Below are 18,541 nucleotides of genomic sequence, written 5' to 3'. Positions count from 1 at the left end.
TTGCTCAGCAGTAAAAAGTACAGTGTATACTACAGTACAAAAAATACATAATGTTGAACACTGCTCCACCGTGCCACTGAACGTTTTGTAAAATATCCACTTTTTCAGCGTGCAAAACAACAAGCCCAGCTGTGAGCATCCAATGCAGGAAATATCAATATGTTTAACCGTGTTATTCACCACCACCGCTTGAATCAGTGATTTCAGAACAACATCGCACAATGCAGAAAATCTTTAGCGACAATAGAGGCAGGCAGCATTGATTATTGAATAAAACTGCAGCGATGCAAAGTAAAACAGATGATCGAAGGACCACAGGTTCCATAACTGAACTAAATATTCAAACGCCTCTGTATGTGCTCACAGTAAATATTCAGCATACATTTTTTGTTTCAGTGTTTTCATTGGTCAAGATTCTTGAGAGCCTCTAACACATATTATATGGTCCAGCAACTGATTCACAATCATTCAACATTTCAACAAACACAGTTTGCATTGATGGACAAACACGTTATTTATGGAGGGAGACACTTCTAGTAGCAAGGGATGGTCTAATCGTTTCCTACAGTGCTGAGAAAATCTTTCTCAAACTGGGCTATAACCAGTAGCCACTCCACGATACAGACAAGAGACAAACAAACAGATAGGCACACATACAGAGGCACACACACAAACAGACACACACAGAGAAACAGGTCAAACTGAGCTCAAAGTGATGCAAAGTCTTGTTTGATTTAAAGTAACAGTGATATTTGGTTAAGGGGGCAGCACATTTCAACTCATCCGTCCACCCTTACACACTCTACTGCACACTCACACGGTATGTTTACATGCATGAACAAGGCATTCACACATACACATACTGATATATAAAGGGCCAACATAAAGAATTAAGACATCTATGTGGTCCCTCTAAAGAGAAGCTGGTGACACATGAGGGCAAGAGCCATTTTTAAGTCAGTTTCATTTGACTGACAGATGCACCATCGTTCAGAACTGCCAGATGTAGACCCAACATCATCCACATCCGCTCAAATTAACCATTAAAATCTGGGCTCGTATTTATCAAACTTCTGCGAGATAAAAGTTAAAGTCCTTCACTTTTACTCCTCCTTTGAAATTTAAGAATAAAACCTATTAATCACTTTTTTTTTATGACTTAAAATGCTCTTAACTTTAAGAGAGAGGGCCTCTTAATTTGGTTAAAAGGTGACCTTGAGCCTAGACGACTTCAGACGGAGGATAACACACGCCTTCTGGGTCATGTTTTAAAGTGATTATCATCAGTCATGATGAATAATATGTTAGCTTTATTATATTTATTAAGGGTTCAAACAACTAAATGGCTCTAATTTTGATTTGCAGCCACTTCCCACGCATCTTCATTGTCTGCACTTGTCAGTGTGGTACTAAATTCTTCATATTATACTATGTTGTCTCTGATGTACCTTCTCTAGCAACAGTAAATTTCTTTCCTCCTCCAGTTTTGTTATCTTTTTGTTCATATTACATCCAATTTATTAATTTTTAATCGTGATTTATATTTGAAACATTTCTAAAACTGCTTTATAAAGCAAAAAGCACATTTCTTTCCTCATCCACTTTGGTTATTTCCTATTATCTAATCCTTATTTACAATGTATATATCTTGTATTTGTAACATTTTTAAACTGCTTCAATTTGTAAGATGTTCTGCTCTATTCTGTTGCTCTATAAATAAAATATATTATTATCATTAGCATTATCATTATTATCATATAAAAAATAGTGTATATTATAAAAATATGAGATTATTGTTGCTCACATTTTAATTGGAGATTTCACACAAAGAAAATCAACTTAAGAAATTTAAATCACGTATGCATAACAATGAACAATGGGGCAGATGCAGGTTAAATCCTTGTGTCTGATTGGCCATTCCTGCCCTGAGCATACTTACAATCAAACGTGATCATTTGAGAGTTGTTCATAAAAGTTACCATTCCTATAATTCAGTTCTTAAACTTGATGGCATTTGTAACTTTCTTAGAAGTTTGATAAATACAGACCCTGATTTCATACACAATATTTTGCAAGTACATATTTTAGGTGCTATATTCAAGTTCAACAGGCTATAAGTATTTTGGGATTGATTTTAAAGGAAAAATAAAATTACAAAGAACAGCTTAAATGCTTTAATAGCACGTTTCTCTCTCTAAAGCAGATTTCATGTGGCAACATCCACAGTGCACTCACCATCAAGCCACTGTAATGAAACAAAACCACATATACTCTGTATTTTATAAAGACAATAAAAACCTTTTATCACAATTAAGCCTTTTGTAGAAAATGTACATCAGAAAAATATGCAGGTGCATCCTCATAGTAAATAGTGTCTGTTTACGTCACTCTCCTTTCAGGTTGTTCTTTGTGTTTATAATATACAGTATAAAGTCAAAGTCTCTGAATATTTACCACATATATAAAATAGACAACAACAGCAGGGGGAGTAGTCTCTGGTTTTCTGTCTCTAGATGGCAGAAGCTTTGTCTCTATTGATGAAGAGGGTCTCCTGGCAGAAAGGGTTAACCAGGACCACACTGCTGCCACTGTAGTCTCCATTAGGGGGTAGACAAGTGTCATGCTCCTGCAAATGCACACACACACACACACACACACACACACACACACACACACACACACACACACACACACACACACACATATGGAAAACAATTAACACTGGTGCCAAACTGTCAAACAATAGCTATGATGTTATGATTCACGCTTCAGGGCATCACCATTAGGGCACACGCTGCGGTCTACTGTATCTATGTCAGTCTACAGGCGAGGAGCAGAGTCAGACAGTTTAGTGTGGAGGGCGAACAGAATAAAATATGGATTTTGTGCAGCCCGGGGCTTTTAAAGGAGATGGTGAACAAAGATATCTGACAAAGCTAGACAAACAGAGATATAAAGGGAGGCAGAGGGGAAGATGTAAACACTTCATGATTGCAGAGACAAAAGGGAGGGATGACTCAGAAGAAACAAGGTAACTGAGGGACTTAATGTATATATAGGGGGGAGGGGGGGTGATGATGATGTAGAAATGGTTGTTTATGGTGAGTCAGCAGTAATGAGGCAGTGCCAGAGGAGGGAGGTGTGAAAAGCAAAATAATTAGTTTTACAGCGAGAATGGGGCCATTTTATCAGCAGGGTCCAATCAAATCAAATTAATACTGTCATTTAGGTTTACGATCATTTCTCCCAGAGCCCTCTCATTTGCCTATAGTACAAGGGAAGCTATAAGGCTGCTGCTCTACAGAGACAGGAAAAGCAGAGGAAAACAACACCTGGGTGTCACCAGGGGCATCCTATACATGATCCAACCTCAGCTTCCCTCTCCTGATGCCCCCACAGGCACCAAAGGAATGCAAATTGTGCAACAGTTGAGGGATAAAAGAAAGGAGACACACACACACACACAGTGAGTGAAATGGTCACTGGACAGGAGATAATAAAAAAACATGCAAACTGAACAAAGCAATGATAAATCAAAATGATACCAGAAAGAAGAGGAGAAAGATTGCAGATTTAATGCCAAGTAAAATGCATATCACTGTTATAGACTACAGTATCCAACAGATGGTGCTGTAATGCACCAAAAGACTCTGTTCCTCAGCTGGAATTCCTTATCATGGTGAAGCATGACAACCTTTGGCCTTTTATAGTAATATGAGAAACAATAACTCTTTATGAAGCCAAAAGCCAAACTATAGGTCAAATATTTCAATATGTTAAGAAGAACACACTCAGTACAATATACAGTGCTGAACTTAGACAAACTACAGACAAGGATATAATGGATGTACTGAAAATATACAATACTGTGCATACATTCAAAATATGTACAATATGAGAAGCCATATTAAGAACTGGTACCCTTCCCCTGGCAACTGACAAAGACAGATATAAAGACATTCTTGAGGAGCAACTGCTTTTTTGGCTTTTTAATGGCGTGATTTCAGAGAGACAGAATACCCTGTATCGTTTCTGATATTAACACCTAACCTTAGGAAATGCTTCCCTTTTGAATTTGTGGGTCTGGTTAATGAGATTTACAGAGTGATCATCTTGTTGTTGCTGCTGTCCTGGGAGCTCGTATCGACTGGGCACCTTTTGGTGCAGGACACTCAAATAAACCCATCAATCAATGTAGGCCGAGGGGATTGATAAAGATTGCCAGCGTGCAGCCTAATATGACCTGTGTTTACAGCGTTGTACGTGTTCACAATGAATGAACTAATCATTTACTAATAACGAATAATCAAAGTTCAAAGTTTTGGAGAGAAATTACATCATACTGCTATTCTCAGAATTTTAATTCAAGGAAATACTAGACGTGAAAAACGGTTTAGGACTCAGTACTGTAACATGCAGGGATAGCATCCCTATAAATCCCAGTAATACAGTGTCATGCTCAAGTGCACTTCAGCAGGCCGCGGGGCTTTGCTGACTGGGAAGATTGGACATGGATCCTCTTGTTCTTTCCATACTCATTAAAACCATTCTGCTGACTGGTAGTGAAACATCAAGTAAATGTCTCACCACTTGTGTGTGCAGTGTTGTGTACTAATGGAGACACTGTGCCAGTAGTTTGTACCTCGCTCTCCAGAGTGTGTATCTCTCTGGGCAGCTCCACAGCGTGCCTGCTGAAGTAGTCCATGGTGATGGCGTTGTTCCAGTAGCTGAGGTTGTTCTCCTGACTTGACGACTTTTTCTTCCTCCTCATACAGCACACGGTCAACAGCACAGCTACAGCAGGCGGAGGCAGGAAAAGGAAAACCAGTGTTAGCACAGTAGTTGGAAGAGCTGCTGCTTCAAATAGCCTCTGAAAGCGCCCACACGAGCTGCTCAGGTAGAGGTTGTCATGTTTCTGGAAAATGTGCCACTGGTAGAATAAACTGTGGCGGAAAGAAAAAAGAAAAATCCACCAGAGAATGCTGTTAGAAATGACTGCTGGTGATGTGCCTTGTAGTCACTTTGAGTTATCTGAAACAACCAAGCTATCGGCCTCTTAAAAACAAATGGCAAAGGCAAATGTTCAGGAATAACACAAGAAAAAAAAAAAATATCAAAGGAGAAGAAATCTTATTTCTCCACCTATAACGGACCAAAGGCAAAGAAATTGCAATTGTTATGGTCCTTGATGAAAAAAAGACTCTTGCTCCTTTGCAGTTATAATGCTTTTGCACAGACTCTAGTTTAATGCAACAAGATCAGGCCCTGAAGGGCGTCTGGTCTCTGTCAAAAGAAAGAAAGTGAAAGTTTCCTTAAAGGAATAGTTCGACATTTTGGGAAATACTTTTCTTTCTTTCCCAGAGTGACATGATAAGCTTGATCACTCTCTCTTATCTGTCAGTAAAATACGAAGCTACAGCTAGCAGCCAGTTAGCTTAGCTTAGAAGCAAAAGACTAGAAGCAAAGGGAAACAGCTGGTTTGTCTCCCATCAGCACCTCCAAAGTGCAGTGATAAATGCATTTATCTTGTTTGTTTAATCCTCACACCAAAAGATAAAAATGTAATGTTTTTTTTTTACAGTGGGTTATGTATTGGACTGTGTTTCCAGTCTTTATGCTAAGCTAAGCTAACCTGCAGCTTGCTAGCATACACATGTAAGAGTGGTATCAATCTTCTCATCTAATTCTCCCCAATAAAACAAATAAATAAGTTTCTGGAAATGTGAAACAATTTCTTTGTCTAGGAACTTTGTTTTAAATAGACACCGTGAATAGATTTCAAGTAAAGTTCAACCAAAACTCTAAAGTAATCTGGCACTTTTACCTTCATTAATTAAATACTTTTTAAGCCGATTTTACTTACAACATGAGGACACAGGCACGCTGATGGCCAGCACAATCCACACAAAGTCCATCCTGCTCAAGCAGATGGTCATGCGGGAAGGTGGGGAGTCGACGGTGGGGCCCGAGCTGTTGGCGGGTGTCAAAGGGTCCTGGGTGGTGGAAGGCACCTGCCTGTTCAGGAAGTTCCTGCTGGCTGTGGAAGGGGCCTCCGAGCTGTTCCCTTGGGCATGCACCTCCTCGACTGAGCTGCTGTTAGCGAGCAGCCCTCCATGTGTAGTTACATTCCCCAACCAGTGTCCCAGAGGGGAATTGTCTGTGCCGTTACCCTGAACAACCTGACCATGACCCTCCTCGCTGGTGGTCTCGTTGGGTGCATTGTGATTGTTTGGGATGACTGTGGGAATCTGCATTTTGAGGCTCGGCTCAGTGGACTGGGATGGGGTGGACGCAGTGGAAGATAGATTCTCTGGTGGGCTCTTGACTGAAGAAACAGACCCTGCATTTGGGTCTACCACCAGCCCATCAGTGGGGGGCTCATTCACTGCATGCACCTCCCTCAGGGTGATGGCATGGTGTGCAGCCACCTCTGCAACACCTCGAGCATACTCCCTGAGTTTCAGGCCAAGTGCAGGGTCACCACCTATGGATGAAAGGGATAGTGAGGAGGGCCCGTCATGATGTGCAGAGAGCGTATCTCCTCTGTCTGATCCAGAGCTGGACATAAGAGCCAGGGGGTTTGGAGCACCTCTGGCAGTAGATTCCACATCTATATTTGGGACCACTGAGCTGAGAAATTTAGGGCTGCTGCTGCTGGCCTGGTTAGTGCTGACTGTAACTGGGTTATGGACTTGAGGTACCCTGACCAATTTGTGCATGTGGCCTTGGTTTACAATATCAGAGCTCGGCTCCAGGGGATGATTAACCCAGCTCTTAGTGCTCACAGTGTTCGGGGTGACAGTATTTGTGTCATGAATGGGAGGCTCTTCATCAGCCAGGCTGGAGGTTTGGGTGGTGTGAAGCCAGGCTGAAGGGTGGAGGGCAACAGTAGGGAGGATGATGTTTGTGGGTTGAGCGCCTCCTTTGGATGGCCATTCCCCACTACTGGAGCCTTCCTGATGCCAGTTCAGGTGGGGAGGTTCAGGGGAAGTCTTGGGGTTGCTGTGGGCGGCTGCCATGGAGACAGAGTCCTGGGACGTCTGGCTGAGGTACAGCTCCTGTGCTGATGACACCAGTCCTACTAGCAGTGCTAGGAATGCTAGAACACCTGCAGAGAAAAAGAGAGAAAGCTGACAGTTAGCACATGATAATAAAGAATCTCCTTTGGCTTCATCGTGTAAGTGTATATTTTCGGCATGTCGTCTGCCTTGCATCATTTCTCCCGTGATTCCTGCTTCACAAAGCGAGAAAAGAACGCAGCCCGGCAGCTGAAACTGACTGCTCACGATCTCAGACGAGATATGTAGCCTTATCTCGCATTCATTACACCCTCCAGCCTTTAATCTAATGAACGGCTGTGTTTGTCAGTCACCTAGTTTAACTAGATTGCTTTATTAACTGCATTATTCACTAGACGGGTTCCCCTGTGTGTAACCGTGCATGTATGTGGTGGCAGCTGTCTGTGTCTTTAGATGCAGTTCAAACAAAGCTGTATCAGTTTTAAATACTTCAGTGAGCTCACTTTCCACCAGGGTGATAAAATAACAAGCAATTATTTGATTGTAATTTCTAAATAACACTGCACAAATTCAGTGATTGTATTTTGTCCTCAAAATGGGATGAGATTAATTCATTTATTCCTCAGGCAGCTTTAATAGTTTTGATGATTTTCCATATTTAAAAATGAGGTGTCCTTTGTTATCAAGATCCAGTGTTGCCAAAAACATATCTGTTTTCATGCCCAATAAGACAAGAAATTATAACACAGGAGACATATTGTGGCTATTTTGACACTGTGGCTATTAGTCACAGTGTCAAAATAGCCTATTTAGCATGCTAAAACCATTTCAGAGAGCCTGACAGGTTCTCTTTCTTGAGCTCTGTCCCATAAGGAGGCTGTGTATAGTGACAAGCCATTAGCAGGTGCCTGTGGGGAATATCGGTCCTATTATGTTACCCAGACAGCAAGAAAGTCATAGTGGGAGGGACGTGGAAGGGTTTATTAATTTCCCCTTTGCTCCCTCCCATCCATCCTTTATTGACACTGTTAAACACGGCTAATGTGACACATTAGCAGGGCTCCCATTGAGCTCTTTCTATGCATTCAGCTGAGAAAATAACATGCATTAATGCAGAGCTGCCGTCATTTAGATTGCTGTCTGCATGAGGTTTTCTCTCATGTTCAAGACCGTGCGAGAATGCAACATTAATGAATTTTATTATTGTTTTTCATAACTTATTACTGAAAGAATAAGGCTGCCAGTTGTGTGTACTTTTCTGATTGTTAACAAATCCCATGAAGAGACCGAAAACCAAAAACAGTCCGACTTCTCGACCCTGTCTGTGGCATTCAGCCCCGAGACCAGTCATTCCAACAGATGTTAATCTCTTAAAAAAAATGTGTCACAAATAGACGTCTTGTTTTTTTTTCGTCATTGTAGTTTTTATCAAATGTTACGCAGAGAGGAAAAAATAGCACATTCTTTGGGGACGTTTTTCAGCTGTGGAGTAACGGAGTGTTTATGGCAGCAGGCCTAAAAAGGATTAAAAAAACACCAGGGTGCCCATGTTTGCAGCAATGAAAGAACATGCTGTCCAATGCAACAGTGGAGCTCAATGATGTCTTTTTAATATTTTTTTTTATACAATGGAGCTCTATGGCACAAGGGGATAAGATATATTAGGCTGTGGCTACACAGATAATACCTGTTGGTAGGATCTGTTCATGGTTGGCTTTTCTCTCTTCAATGGGATTTGTTGAAAATAAAAAAAAGGACAAAATATGGCCAGCCTTATCCTTCAATGACACTGACTGAAAGAATGCTTATACTGAGCTGTGCAGATCCAAAGCCATTTATTAAAGGCTGCTTTGAAAATGCCACAATATATGTACATTGTTGCTAATAAACAACAGTCTTACAGATGCACTCTAACTCCATGGGCCTGGATGGGGATCTTGCTTGTGTCAAAGAAAAGCCTCAAGACAAAAGAAAATTAAAAATATATGGCTGTGCAGAGGAGGGTATTCATGAGGTTTCAGAACAGAGGGCTCTGGAGGGAAAGACATGTAAGCATACGGATCGAGACTGCATTGTTTTGACATTCCTAAAACAAGAGTCATACAAAACACAGAGTCCAAAGCAACCCATGTGACCTAGATGTTGTGGCCATCGCAACTCCCTCAGTTTCCCTCAGTAACTATGGAAACCAAGTTTCCATTTCCAAGAGGGACAGAGGAGAAGGAGATGGGAGAGGAGGTGAGAGGAGAAATCTGTTGAACATCTAGTAAGAGAAAGGGATCAAAAGCACAGAACATATAGAACAACAATTGTTTTTTAAAAACTAACAGCCCGAGCGACAGTCAGTATCAGTAACCTCTAATTTTCTTCACCATAGAGAGCTTCTCCATCTCTTTCCTCTTTGTTCACTGGGAGATTTAAATAACACCACAGCAGAACCCTAAAGCACTGACTATTTAAACTCAGCCTCTGAATCATTAATCATATTCCTCCATACTCAATCACGCAGGCTACCAGGCTAGAGGTTCTGGGCCCTGTCTTCCATTAACCAAGCCTGTCACGTCCCTAATCCACGGAGCCCACTCCAGACCCATATGTGAGGAGATAACACACACATGGTCATCTTTGATTTATGACTGCTCGTCTTTCCTGAGATCATCCTTCAGGCAGGCAAGTGGAAGACAGACAAACCCAACCTATCAAGGCTTAAGTGTCTGGGTTATTGTTGATCATCGGTAATGTCCCCTGAGGATAAAGCCCTTTGAATCTGAATAATAAATAAAAGCATTACTAAGAGCAAAATGATAGTTATATTGTAGTACATACTAACTTTTAAGACAGAAAAGGTACCTCACATTTCACTGTGTAATGTTGATCTTGTGGAGCTGCAAGCAAGGTAGAGTAAAATTGGTTTTCAATACCAAAAAAAGGTAGATAAAAGAGATAACAGAGGCCATTTAAGAGCGAGGATGATTATCATGCAGTGTTCTGGCTCGAGTCAAACCTTCAATCAGTACCCAGACCTGGCTGTCACAACCCAGCAACCCGACACTCTGCTGCTAATGAATAAAACATAATACCCCGACTCCTTTTACAAACAAAGTTATATCAGAAATGGGCTAAACTAAATGCTCAGGCACACACATAAACAGGAACACGTTCTTCTGATTTGATCCCAAACTCGGCAGAAAACGTGGTTTCACCCTGATCTGTAAGTTTGCAGTTTAGTCACATCATATTTTATTAAACATCACATCTAAAATGTTAAAGGGGGAGACTCAGCTTTTTAAGTTTGCTTGCACTCAGACATCTGACTGCCCATATATTCATTAGTCCTGAATATGTAGTGAGGATAAAATCAGGCTTTAGATTCTTCGTTTCAGACACTGTGTTGGGTTCTTAGGTAAATTTTTTTATAAGTTTTTAAGTGGGACTCTTTGTTTGACTTCAGCAGGAATCACTCTCTTGCTTTATTTCTGTCTATTTTTGTTTTCAGCCTTTGACGCTCTGCAGAGCTAGCCAGCTGGCTGTACAGAGGAAGACAGGCTTAAAAAAAAAAAAAATACAGTGACAGGACGCAGTTGAGGGAAACATTTCTAACAGTGGCCTCTTGGGTTTGCTTTATTTGTCGGGTTTAATAAGTAAAAAATAAAACAGGAAACAGTAGCTTGTCTAGTAGCAGTAGCAGCTTCTTAAAGCTTAAACCTGCCTTTCAGAAACCCAGAGGAAACCTCAAATTCAAAAACGCAGAGCAAACACAAAAACACTAAACACTAACTCAATAACTCACTGAATATATCCACATATAAGATGTAAAGACGCTGTGGCAGTGTGTTTTCCAACCCCCTGCTGCGAGTGCATCCTTGATTATTTGTAGACACAAACACGTCCATTGTGACCTATACAGTATCTGTTATATTGCTGAATTTCCATGTGTGTGTGTGTGTGTGTGTGTGTGTGTAGGAGGGGGGGGGTTACATGTGTATCGGTGTGTTTTTACACATGCACTGCGTTGCACACTGAGGCAAATGGGTGTAATTTGTCAGAGCGTCTGGCTGATGGAGTGAGAGCGTAAGCAGGGTGAACACAGACAGAGAGCCCGGTCCTGCCTCCACAAAGACATGCAGCCGAGAAGCAGGCGCAGTGAGTGAATTAACAAGAGAAATGATTGAGAAGTGAACTGAGCTTTATGAACATCCATTATTGAGTCAAAAGCACTGGGAAGAACACGAGAAAATTGGATGGAAAGCGGGAAGAATAGTGAGGGCTGAGAGGGTGAGAAAACATGCAAAGAGGAGGCCAGAGCCAGAGGCGTTTCATCAGTGATAACACATGGACAAAAGCAGAAAGGTCGGATTAGACACATTAGACCATGGACCAAAAAGGACATTCAAAGGAAAATAAGGTGTGAGAAGATACGAGGCACTCTTTGAGACATTTGTCTTGTTCAGCAACACCCGTCTACTCAGCATGATTGCCCGTTGGCTGTTTTTGGCCTGACGTGATATTTTCTCACAGGCACAAAAATAATCCACAAAGAGAGTCAGACCGTTTTCAGTAGTGATGACGCGAGGGACGGGGCACACAACAAGACTTTTCTGGATCTTTTCTCAAAGGAGGACAAAAAAAAAAGCAATAACTGGTGTGAGTAGATTTCAGTGATGACTTTGAATAGCAGGTCTTTCTCTTTGTCTTTCTTCTAAATGCTCTTATCGGCTGGGAAGGCGACACGATACAAACACTGTTATCACTCACACCAACCTGTTGCCCTCTGTATCTATATCGTCCAGCCGATCACCTCAGAATAGCACATGCTAATATCATGGAGACAAATAACACAAAGATGCAATTACAGTGAGATTATGCCCTTTTTTATTTGACTAATGGTGTCAACCTGTTTTCCATTAACTAAGCTCAGGGTGTACAGAGGGAGGGGCAATTTATGCAGAAAACCTGCTGAATTAGGGCTCTTTTGAGTGAATAGGAAGCCGGTGACATTCGCTGAAGTCCTCCATTGATGCCATCAGGGACATCAATAAATCATGTTGCAAAGCAGGGTCCTGCGCACTGATCCAATGCAGGCTTTGTCCCAACAATCGTTCACTATTAGACTCAATGTCGGGGGCCACAGCAGCTGCCACCAAATCTAAAGTCACACAAAACAACATTTACTCCTGCTGATGAAATTCTGCATTCATTTTTTTTCCCATGGATCCACTCATAAGATAAGATCCCATTCCAGAAGAACAGTATTGTTGAGGTGCACTGCATCATGACTCTTCAAGTCTCATCAATCATACCGGTGCACTTAGTGTGCGGTATGCAGGCGATCAGTGCTTACGCACCAGCCTGGCTGTATGATCAATCCTGAGGGGGGGCGCGGGGGGCTACTCGCTGCTGAGGGTGGGAGATTTATCTTTTTCTTCCAGGGGTCACCTCATGCAACGTGCCATGGAGAACGATGTGGCTTGAACATGCAGTGCTGGAGCCAGGCTGGTTGTGCCGCATCGTCAGTGGGCAGCTGGCAGTGGCACTATTTGAATTGGAGACTCCACAGGAAGCCAAAAATAGAAGCTGCAAAATCATCCATCAATAAGGCTTGTGATGGTTTGTCAGGCTGTGCTTCTGAACTGTTACTGCTCTGTCATCTCCCTGCTCAGGAAGCATGACGGGGAATAACGAAAAAACTCTGGCACATCCAGTTAGAGTCTGGCCAAGGTCACTTGAATAAATGAATCAAACCGCAACACAATGATAAAACCTGTATTAAGATTAAATACCTAATAATGTAGATGTCTTTCGCAAACTTTAATGTTATGTTTTACTATAAATCTTTTTTTTTTTTTTACTTACGTACAGATGACAAAATAGCCTTTTGGTCAATTCTTTTTTATTTACAGTTGTTTGTTAATGTTTGTTAATGTGCAATTTCCATGTTATATTCACCAGTAAAAAAATATATATATATTTGGTTGTACTTGTGGTTAATGCCCATTAGATAAAAATGGAACATAATTAATTTCTGAAATGTACTGACTGTATATTCTTAATCAAACACTCGTGAACTACCCATGTCTTGACCCTGTTATTCTGGAATAAGCTGCATCTGCTAGCACTTTTTTTTTTTTTTTTTTTGCATCTTGGGTTCAGACTTCCCTCTCAGAAACTAACCGAGGCTTGTTCCAAAATGTTGCATGAACTCTTGTTTTGATTCTTCCACAACATTGGTCAGTAAGTTGTCGTCCCATGTTTGTGGGGGTTTTGTAGCACAGGTTAAGAAATGGTTCAGTGTATTTGGTCATTTTGGCCATGAAGACTCATGCAATCTTTTCTTTATGAAATGTGTTTAGAACGTTTGTCTGTCTTTGCCTTCCCTTTATCAGCAATTTAAAAGGTGTTTTTTTGGATGTCCCTGACCCATGAAACCAGACTGAAGGTGTTGGAATAATAAATATATGGCTAGCCAGTGTGTGTCCATCAATAACAAAGTCAAAATGCCCTTGAGCAAGACATAGACCCTCTGCCTCTGCTCTCATTCGGTTTCTCTGGACAAAACCATTAATACCTGACATACCTTACTGCCTGAGATGTAAATGTAGAAGAATGAAAGGGGACCTACTATTTGTCCATCTTATTATCTAATGGAATAAACATACATAAATGCTGGTTTGGATGCCCCCGGGGATTGAACCATAACTAGTAATTAAGGATGTCCTCCTCACCTCCCAGCCGGCCCAGCATGGATCACATTTAGCTTCGTTTATGCTAATCACAACCCCTCCACAGCAGCAGACAAACCTCTGTGGGATTCCCCCCAAATCCCTCAGGGCAAATGGAGACGGTTTTATCTACAGCGTTCATCAGAATACCAATAAGCCTATATCACATAATAGCAGCACATACACCATGGCTCTGCTCCCTTAATGCAAAAATGAATCCATATCTCACGTTTGAGGATAAAGGCTGACAGACCCAAATCAAAGTAATCATAAGCCTTAAATGGGGAGTTTCGTTGAAGGTAGTCCAAGCCTTTCATTTTAAGCTTTGACGTACTGTCAGTGAGCCACAGAAACAGATCAGACCCATCAGCTTCAGGCGGACAAACGCCTTTATCAGCACCCTGACTGTCTGGAGAACTGTCTGACTAACTGCTGGCAAGATTCGATTATCACGCCTGGACAGAGCGCTGTCGGCCCAGACTGACTTCAATCGACCCACTGCACCTCTGCAACAAGTACCACTACTACCTCTACTACTACGACTTTGTGCTAGTGCAACTACAATGCTACAACTGCTTATATCTTTATCAATATTAGCTACAAATAATGAAACTAATAAAAACAATATTAAATAAAGATAGAACATAAATAATGATAAAATAAAAAAAAATCATATAAACTAATAATAAAAATACAGCTGCTAAATCCCTACAACTGCCACTGCTATCACCACTACTACAAGGAACCACTTCATATACTACTACCTCTAATATAACCATTAGTACTACTACTGATGTCATTATTATTGAGAGTAATACAAAAAATGGCTGTTACTTCTAACTCTACTACAGTTCGTACAGCAGTCTTCAAGGCTGGATTATCAACGAGGCAAAGTGGGCAAGTGCTCCGGGCCCCCAGACCATAACCTCATTTATTGTCAAAGTTGTTCAGAAATGTCCACCACTAAAGCACAATGTCAGCAAAAATTAGATCCTGCATTTGATCTAATCTTGGGGCCATTCTGCTTCATGTTGTTACCTACTAATGCAACTATTGTGGTAATCATACCAGCACAACAGTGACTACTACATCTGTCTCATTTTAAGGTGGGCAGGTACGAAGAGCACTGCTTGCCCCGCTCTCATTACCACCACCAAGGCAGACCATTGAGTGAGGACCTTGAGCTGCTCAATGGCCAACAGACCAAACTGTGATCGTGCTGGGCCACGTCCAGGTTTTAATGCGAGTACGAACTGTCCATGAAACTTCCCTGGATGGAAAAAAACTTCAACCATACTTTTACTTCTACTGCTTGTCTTGCTGCTATTACTACTATCCACCCACCTCCTCCAACCACTACTATACGACACCTCCCCTCCTCGTCAACATGGTATTCATACTCACTGAGACTGGGCCGGGGGAACATAAACTGACTCATTTCAAATGTTCACGTTTCCACTGATGTTCAAAATAGTTCCGCTCCTGTGAGTCACTTTGGTCACATTTTGTCTTGTACCTTTTTCCACACAGAAACACAAAAAATGCATTTGCCATGAGATGAATCATGAGCTGAAACCAGCATCAATAGATGAGTAATGGATGTGATTTTAACGCTTATTCATTGTTGACCATTTAAAGAGTTTGAAGTAGTGCTGCAGACAAGGTTAGACAAGCAGTCACGATTTTGAATTTGGGGGACGGGGCCCTTCACCTGTTCATAAATCTATGTATTAGTCTCGCTGCATCTTTGTGTCTGTTTTGTAAATGCATATCTACCTGTTTGATGAGTGCACTCATCTTCTCAATTAAGAATAACAACTTTCTTCATCCACAATGCTCACTCAGCCTGCTATACAAAAGCAGAGACAGACCATTTATCTCACGGGGAGACATATGGGTGTATAAATAGCGTCATCTTTACAGTAGCACAAACAGACACATTCTTTTGGTTTACTCTTGGGTGTGTTCCTCTGCCACTCTGGGTAGAGTGTCTGTCCCGTGGGGGGGGGAATAGATAGATAGGGCACATCCTGTGGACCACTGGGACCGTCCCGGAGGAGGCCTGGATGGGCAGAGTGGTGGAGAAGGCGGAGCGGGTTGGGCTCTACAGATGTGAGCCCCGAGATAAGAGGGAAAGCTTTCGCAACAGGATAATGGCTTCCTGTTTGAATGCTCCGCAAATTGTTTGTCAGGTTACAGCAGCTTTGAACACAGAGACGTGTTTATCTGAGAATCAGGCGGAGGGAGAATGCGAAAACAAGAATAACAAAGAGTGCTTGTGCTGTTTACTGGGGTAATGATTCAGCTACAGAGACTGTGACAGCAGCAACAGATCTGACAGGAAGGAGAAATATTAAACAGGAAGTTGCCTGGAATCTGGGGAGAACACTGAATTGCAGGCCTGTGGTAAAACAAGCCCATTAAAGCCACAGACACTGGCAATGTTTTCTAAAAGAATTTCAACTGGTGTTGGCAGCTTTAAAAAGACCACAAATGGTCACACTTTAAGACAAGACAAAGTCAGATTAGAAAGATTACTCAAGCCCTGTCTACTTGTTTACTTCACACCAACCAGTCTTGGAAGCATCTGCCTTACTTGTTCGGGCTTTGTTTTTAAAGCCGAGCTGCCAGACGAATTTTAATTTGCTAGAAACAAATCATAAGTTTCCTCCATTGACACAAGTGCGTTATGTCAATACAGCATGCTCACATGAGCATGAAGAGCACTGGAACACTTGGAAAACAATGCCTGCCATGATGTGGGATCATCCTTCTTAGTTCTCTTCTATCTGCAGCATCTCTTCTCTCGCCTGCAGCCTGAGGATGTTAAGGCACATCTGTCTCCTGCAGATGGCTGGGCCAGAGAGAGAAATGAGAAATGTCTCTGTTCTGCACAGAGACAGAGATCTCAGGTGGGTCTCTTAGCTCTGCACACTGTGAAAAGGCAGCCCTGGTGGAGGTGTAATGTGACGGAGGAGACCCAGAACTGAACGCATGAAAGCAAAAGAGTGCGACTTCGACCCAGACTTCCTCTCTTTAGATTAAACCGCCGCAGAGTAACCTTGCTCCACCTCTGCTACAGCTTAGAGCACTTCGTTCACAGCAGTCCAGTCCAAGTTTATCACTTCTGAGGGATTGAGGCAGATTTGTCAGAGGCAGCCTTTGGCTCCACTGCCCTGAGGTGGACTTGAGGGTGCATACTAGATATCATCAGCCTGTTTAGCTAACTGTCCAGGAGCCTGGTGGGTCTCAGCCTGACCCCCATGTTCCATATTCATGTGACATTCTGCGCTGGTAGCCTGCCAGAGCTTTGCACATCCACTCCCAGAGCCTTGATCCTGTCCTCTGAATCTAAAGCAGCACAGACTCAAAGAATAACAAGAAATACAGGGATTTAGCACTGTATGTACACTATCTGATGTCTACCAAATGGGGTTGCCTGAAGGCATTTAGCAGTGTCTCCAGCATTAAAGGAACGGTGTTTCATTAGTGCAGATAGGCCACAATGAGAAGTAAGACTTGCAGTTACAAAAAGCATCGTCAAGCCTCAAATATCCATTTTAAGACACCTGATTCCTCCTCCTCTGGAGATGAAACTACCCCAACATAACAATCCCCACCCTATCAATGAACTAACTAAAATATTCTTATGTTTTTATAAATGACTAATGACCAGATGGTCTTATGTCACATCCATGGGATATCAGAGTTATTGTGATTACCAGTTTCCAATCAGTACTGACATAGTTATAGCTGGAGAACTCTGATATTTTTGATTAAAACTACAGAAATGGCTGAACCATTGTACAAAGTCTGCTCAAGTTATTTAATCCCAAATTTAATTGATACAATTCTATAATGTCAGTGCATCACACAGCCACAGCCACCCACCCTCAACCAGCCCCGGTCTGTGAGAGTGCTATAATATGTGTTTTGTGGCCTTGCTTGATGGAGTCACACTTTTTAATCATTAAATTAATTTTTTTTTCTGTTCACAACCAACAACTGCAGCTCTCATTACTCTTAAAGCAAAGTTTTTCAGAAAATTAGATGAGGTCTGCAACTTTCCCTGATATTTCCTGTTCTCTCTTTGCACATGCAGTGCTGGTCCCACTGGTTGCACACCCAGGACACCCTGTTGATGCTCTCAAACCCCCCCACAAACCCCCTCCCCTTTAGTCCACTCACTCAGCAGCTGGCAGCGCAGGACCTGCAGGCTCGTCTTCATGGTATCATGTGATCCGGCTCCTCCTCCACAGTGCTCATGGTTCTCTAGTAAAGAGAGAAAAAAACAGAAAGAGCGGTAAGATGAAACTCAGCACTCAGGTATCAGAATCATATTCAAGTCATGGTCAAGTGTCGGAATGATGTGCTGTGATTATGTCTGGGCAGGTTTAAGTAGACACAGAAAAGGAAGAAGGGATTGTAGACAAGATTGTGCAGCTTAACCTTGACAGTTTAATCCCTGTAATGACTGCCAGACAACAGATACAGCTCTCACAGCAGATGATATGAATTCTACATAACTGATATTTCACAATAAAAGCCCAAGTAGGACAGCAGTCATGGTCAGCCTCAGATGCTAGGCTCCTGATCAGCATTGGCATCCTACAGGGTGTGCTGGTCAGTAAAACCAATTACAGACCATTAAACATTGACCAGTAAGCCTTGTTCTGAGATAGTCACTGTGTGTGTGTGTGTGTGTGTGTGTGTGTGTGTGTGTGTGTGTGTGTGTGTGTGTGTGTGTGTGTGTGTGTGTGTGTCAGCGAGGCGAGCACCCAAGGGTGCTCTTTAGGAGAATGA

At 42.0% G+C, this 18,541-nt stretch overlaps 1 protein-coding gene across 3 annotated transcripts in view; it reads right to left on the bottom strand.

Annotated features, from left to right (window-relative positions):
- The window catches only part of tmem108 (transmembrane protein 108), a 44,133-nt gene continuing 25,592 nt past the window's right edge, over nucleotides 1-18,541 (bottom strand). For all 3 annotated transcript variants that reach the window (XM_071484816.1, XM_071484815.1, XM_071484817.1), the window contains exons 2-5: nucleotides 17,927-18,010; nucleotides 5,864-7,108; nucleotides 4,643-4,794; nucleotides 1-2,626 (exon numbers count right to left, since the gene is read on the bottom strand). In XM_071484816.1, coding sequence (XP_071340917.1) covers nucleotides 2,510-2,626; nucleotides 4,643-4,794; nucleotides 5,864-7,108; nucleotides 17,927-17,966 — 1,554 coding nt within the window. In that variant the 5' untranslated portion in view covers nucleotides 17,967-18,010 and the 3' untranslated portion in view covers nucleotides 1-2,509. The remainder of the gene's footprint in view (nucleotides 2,627-4,642; nucleotides 4,795-5,863; nucleotides 7,109-17,926; nucleotides 18,011-18,541) is intronic.

The sequence above is a fragment of the Trachinotus anak genome, unplaced genomic scaffold (assembly GCF_046630095.1).
Source record: "Trachinotus anak isolate AG129_WGS33_773 ecotype Australia unplaced genomic scaffold, CSIRO_AGI_Tana_v1 ptg000009l, whole genome shotgun sequence".
Lineage (NCBI taxonomy): Eukaryota > Metazoa > Chordata > Actinopteri > Carangiformes > Carangidae > Trachinotus > Trachinotus anak.
The sequence above is the reverse complement of the archived record's forward strand: the minus strand, read 5'-3'. Positions and strand labels throughout refer to the sequence as shown.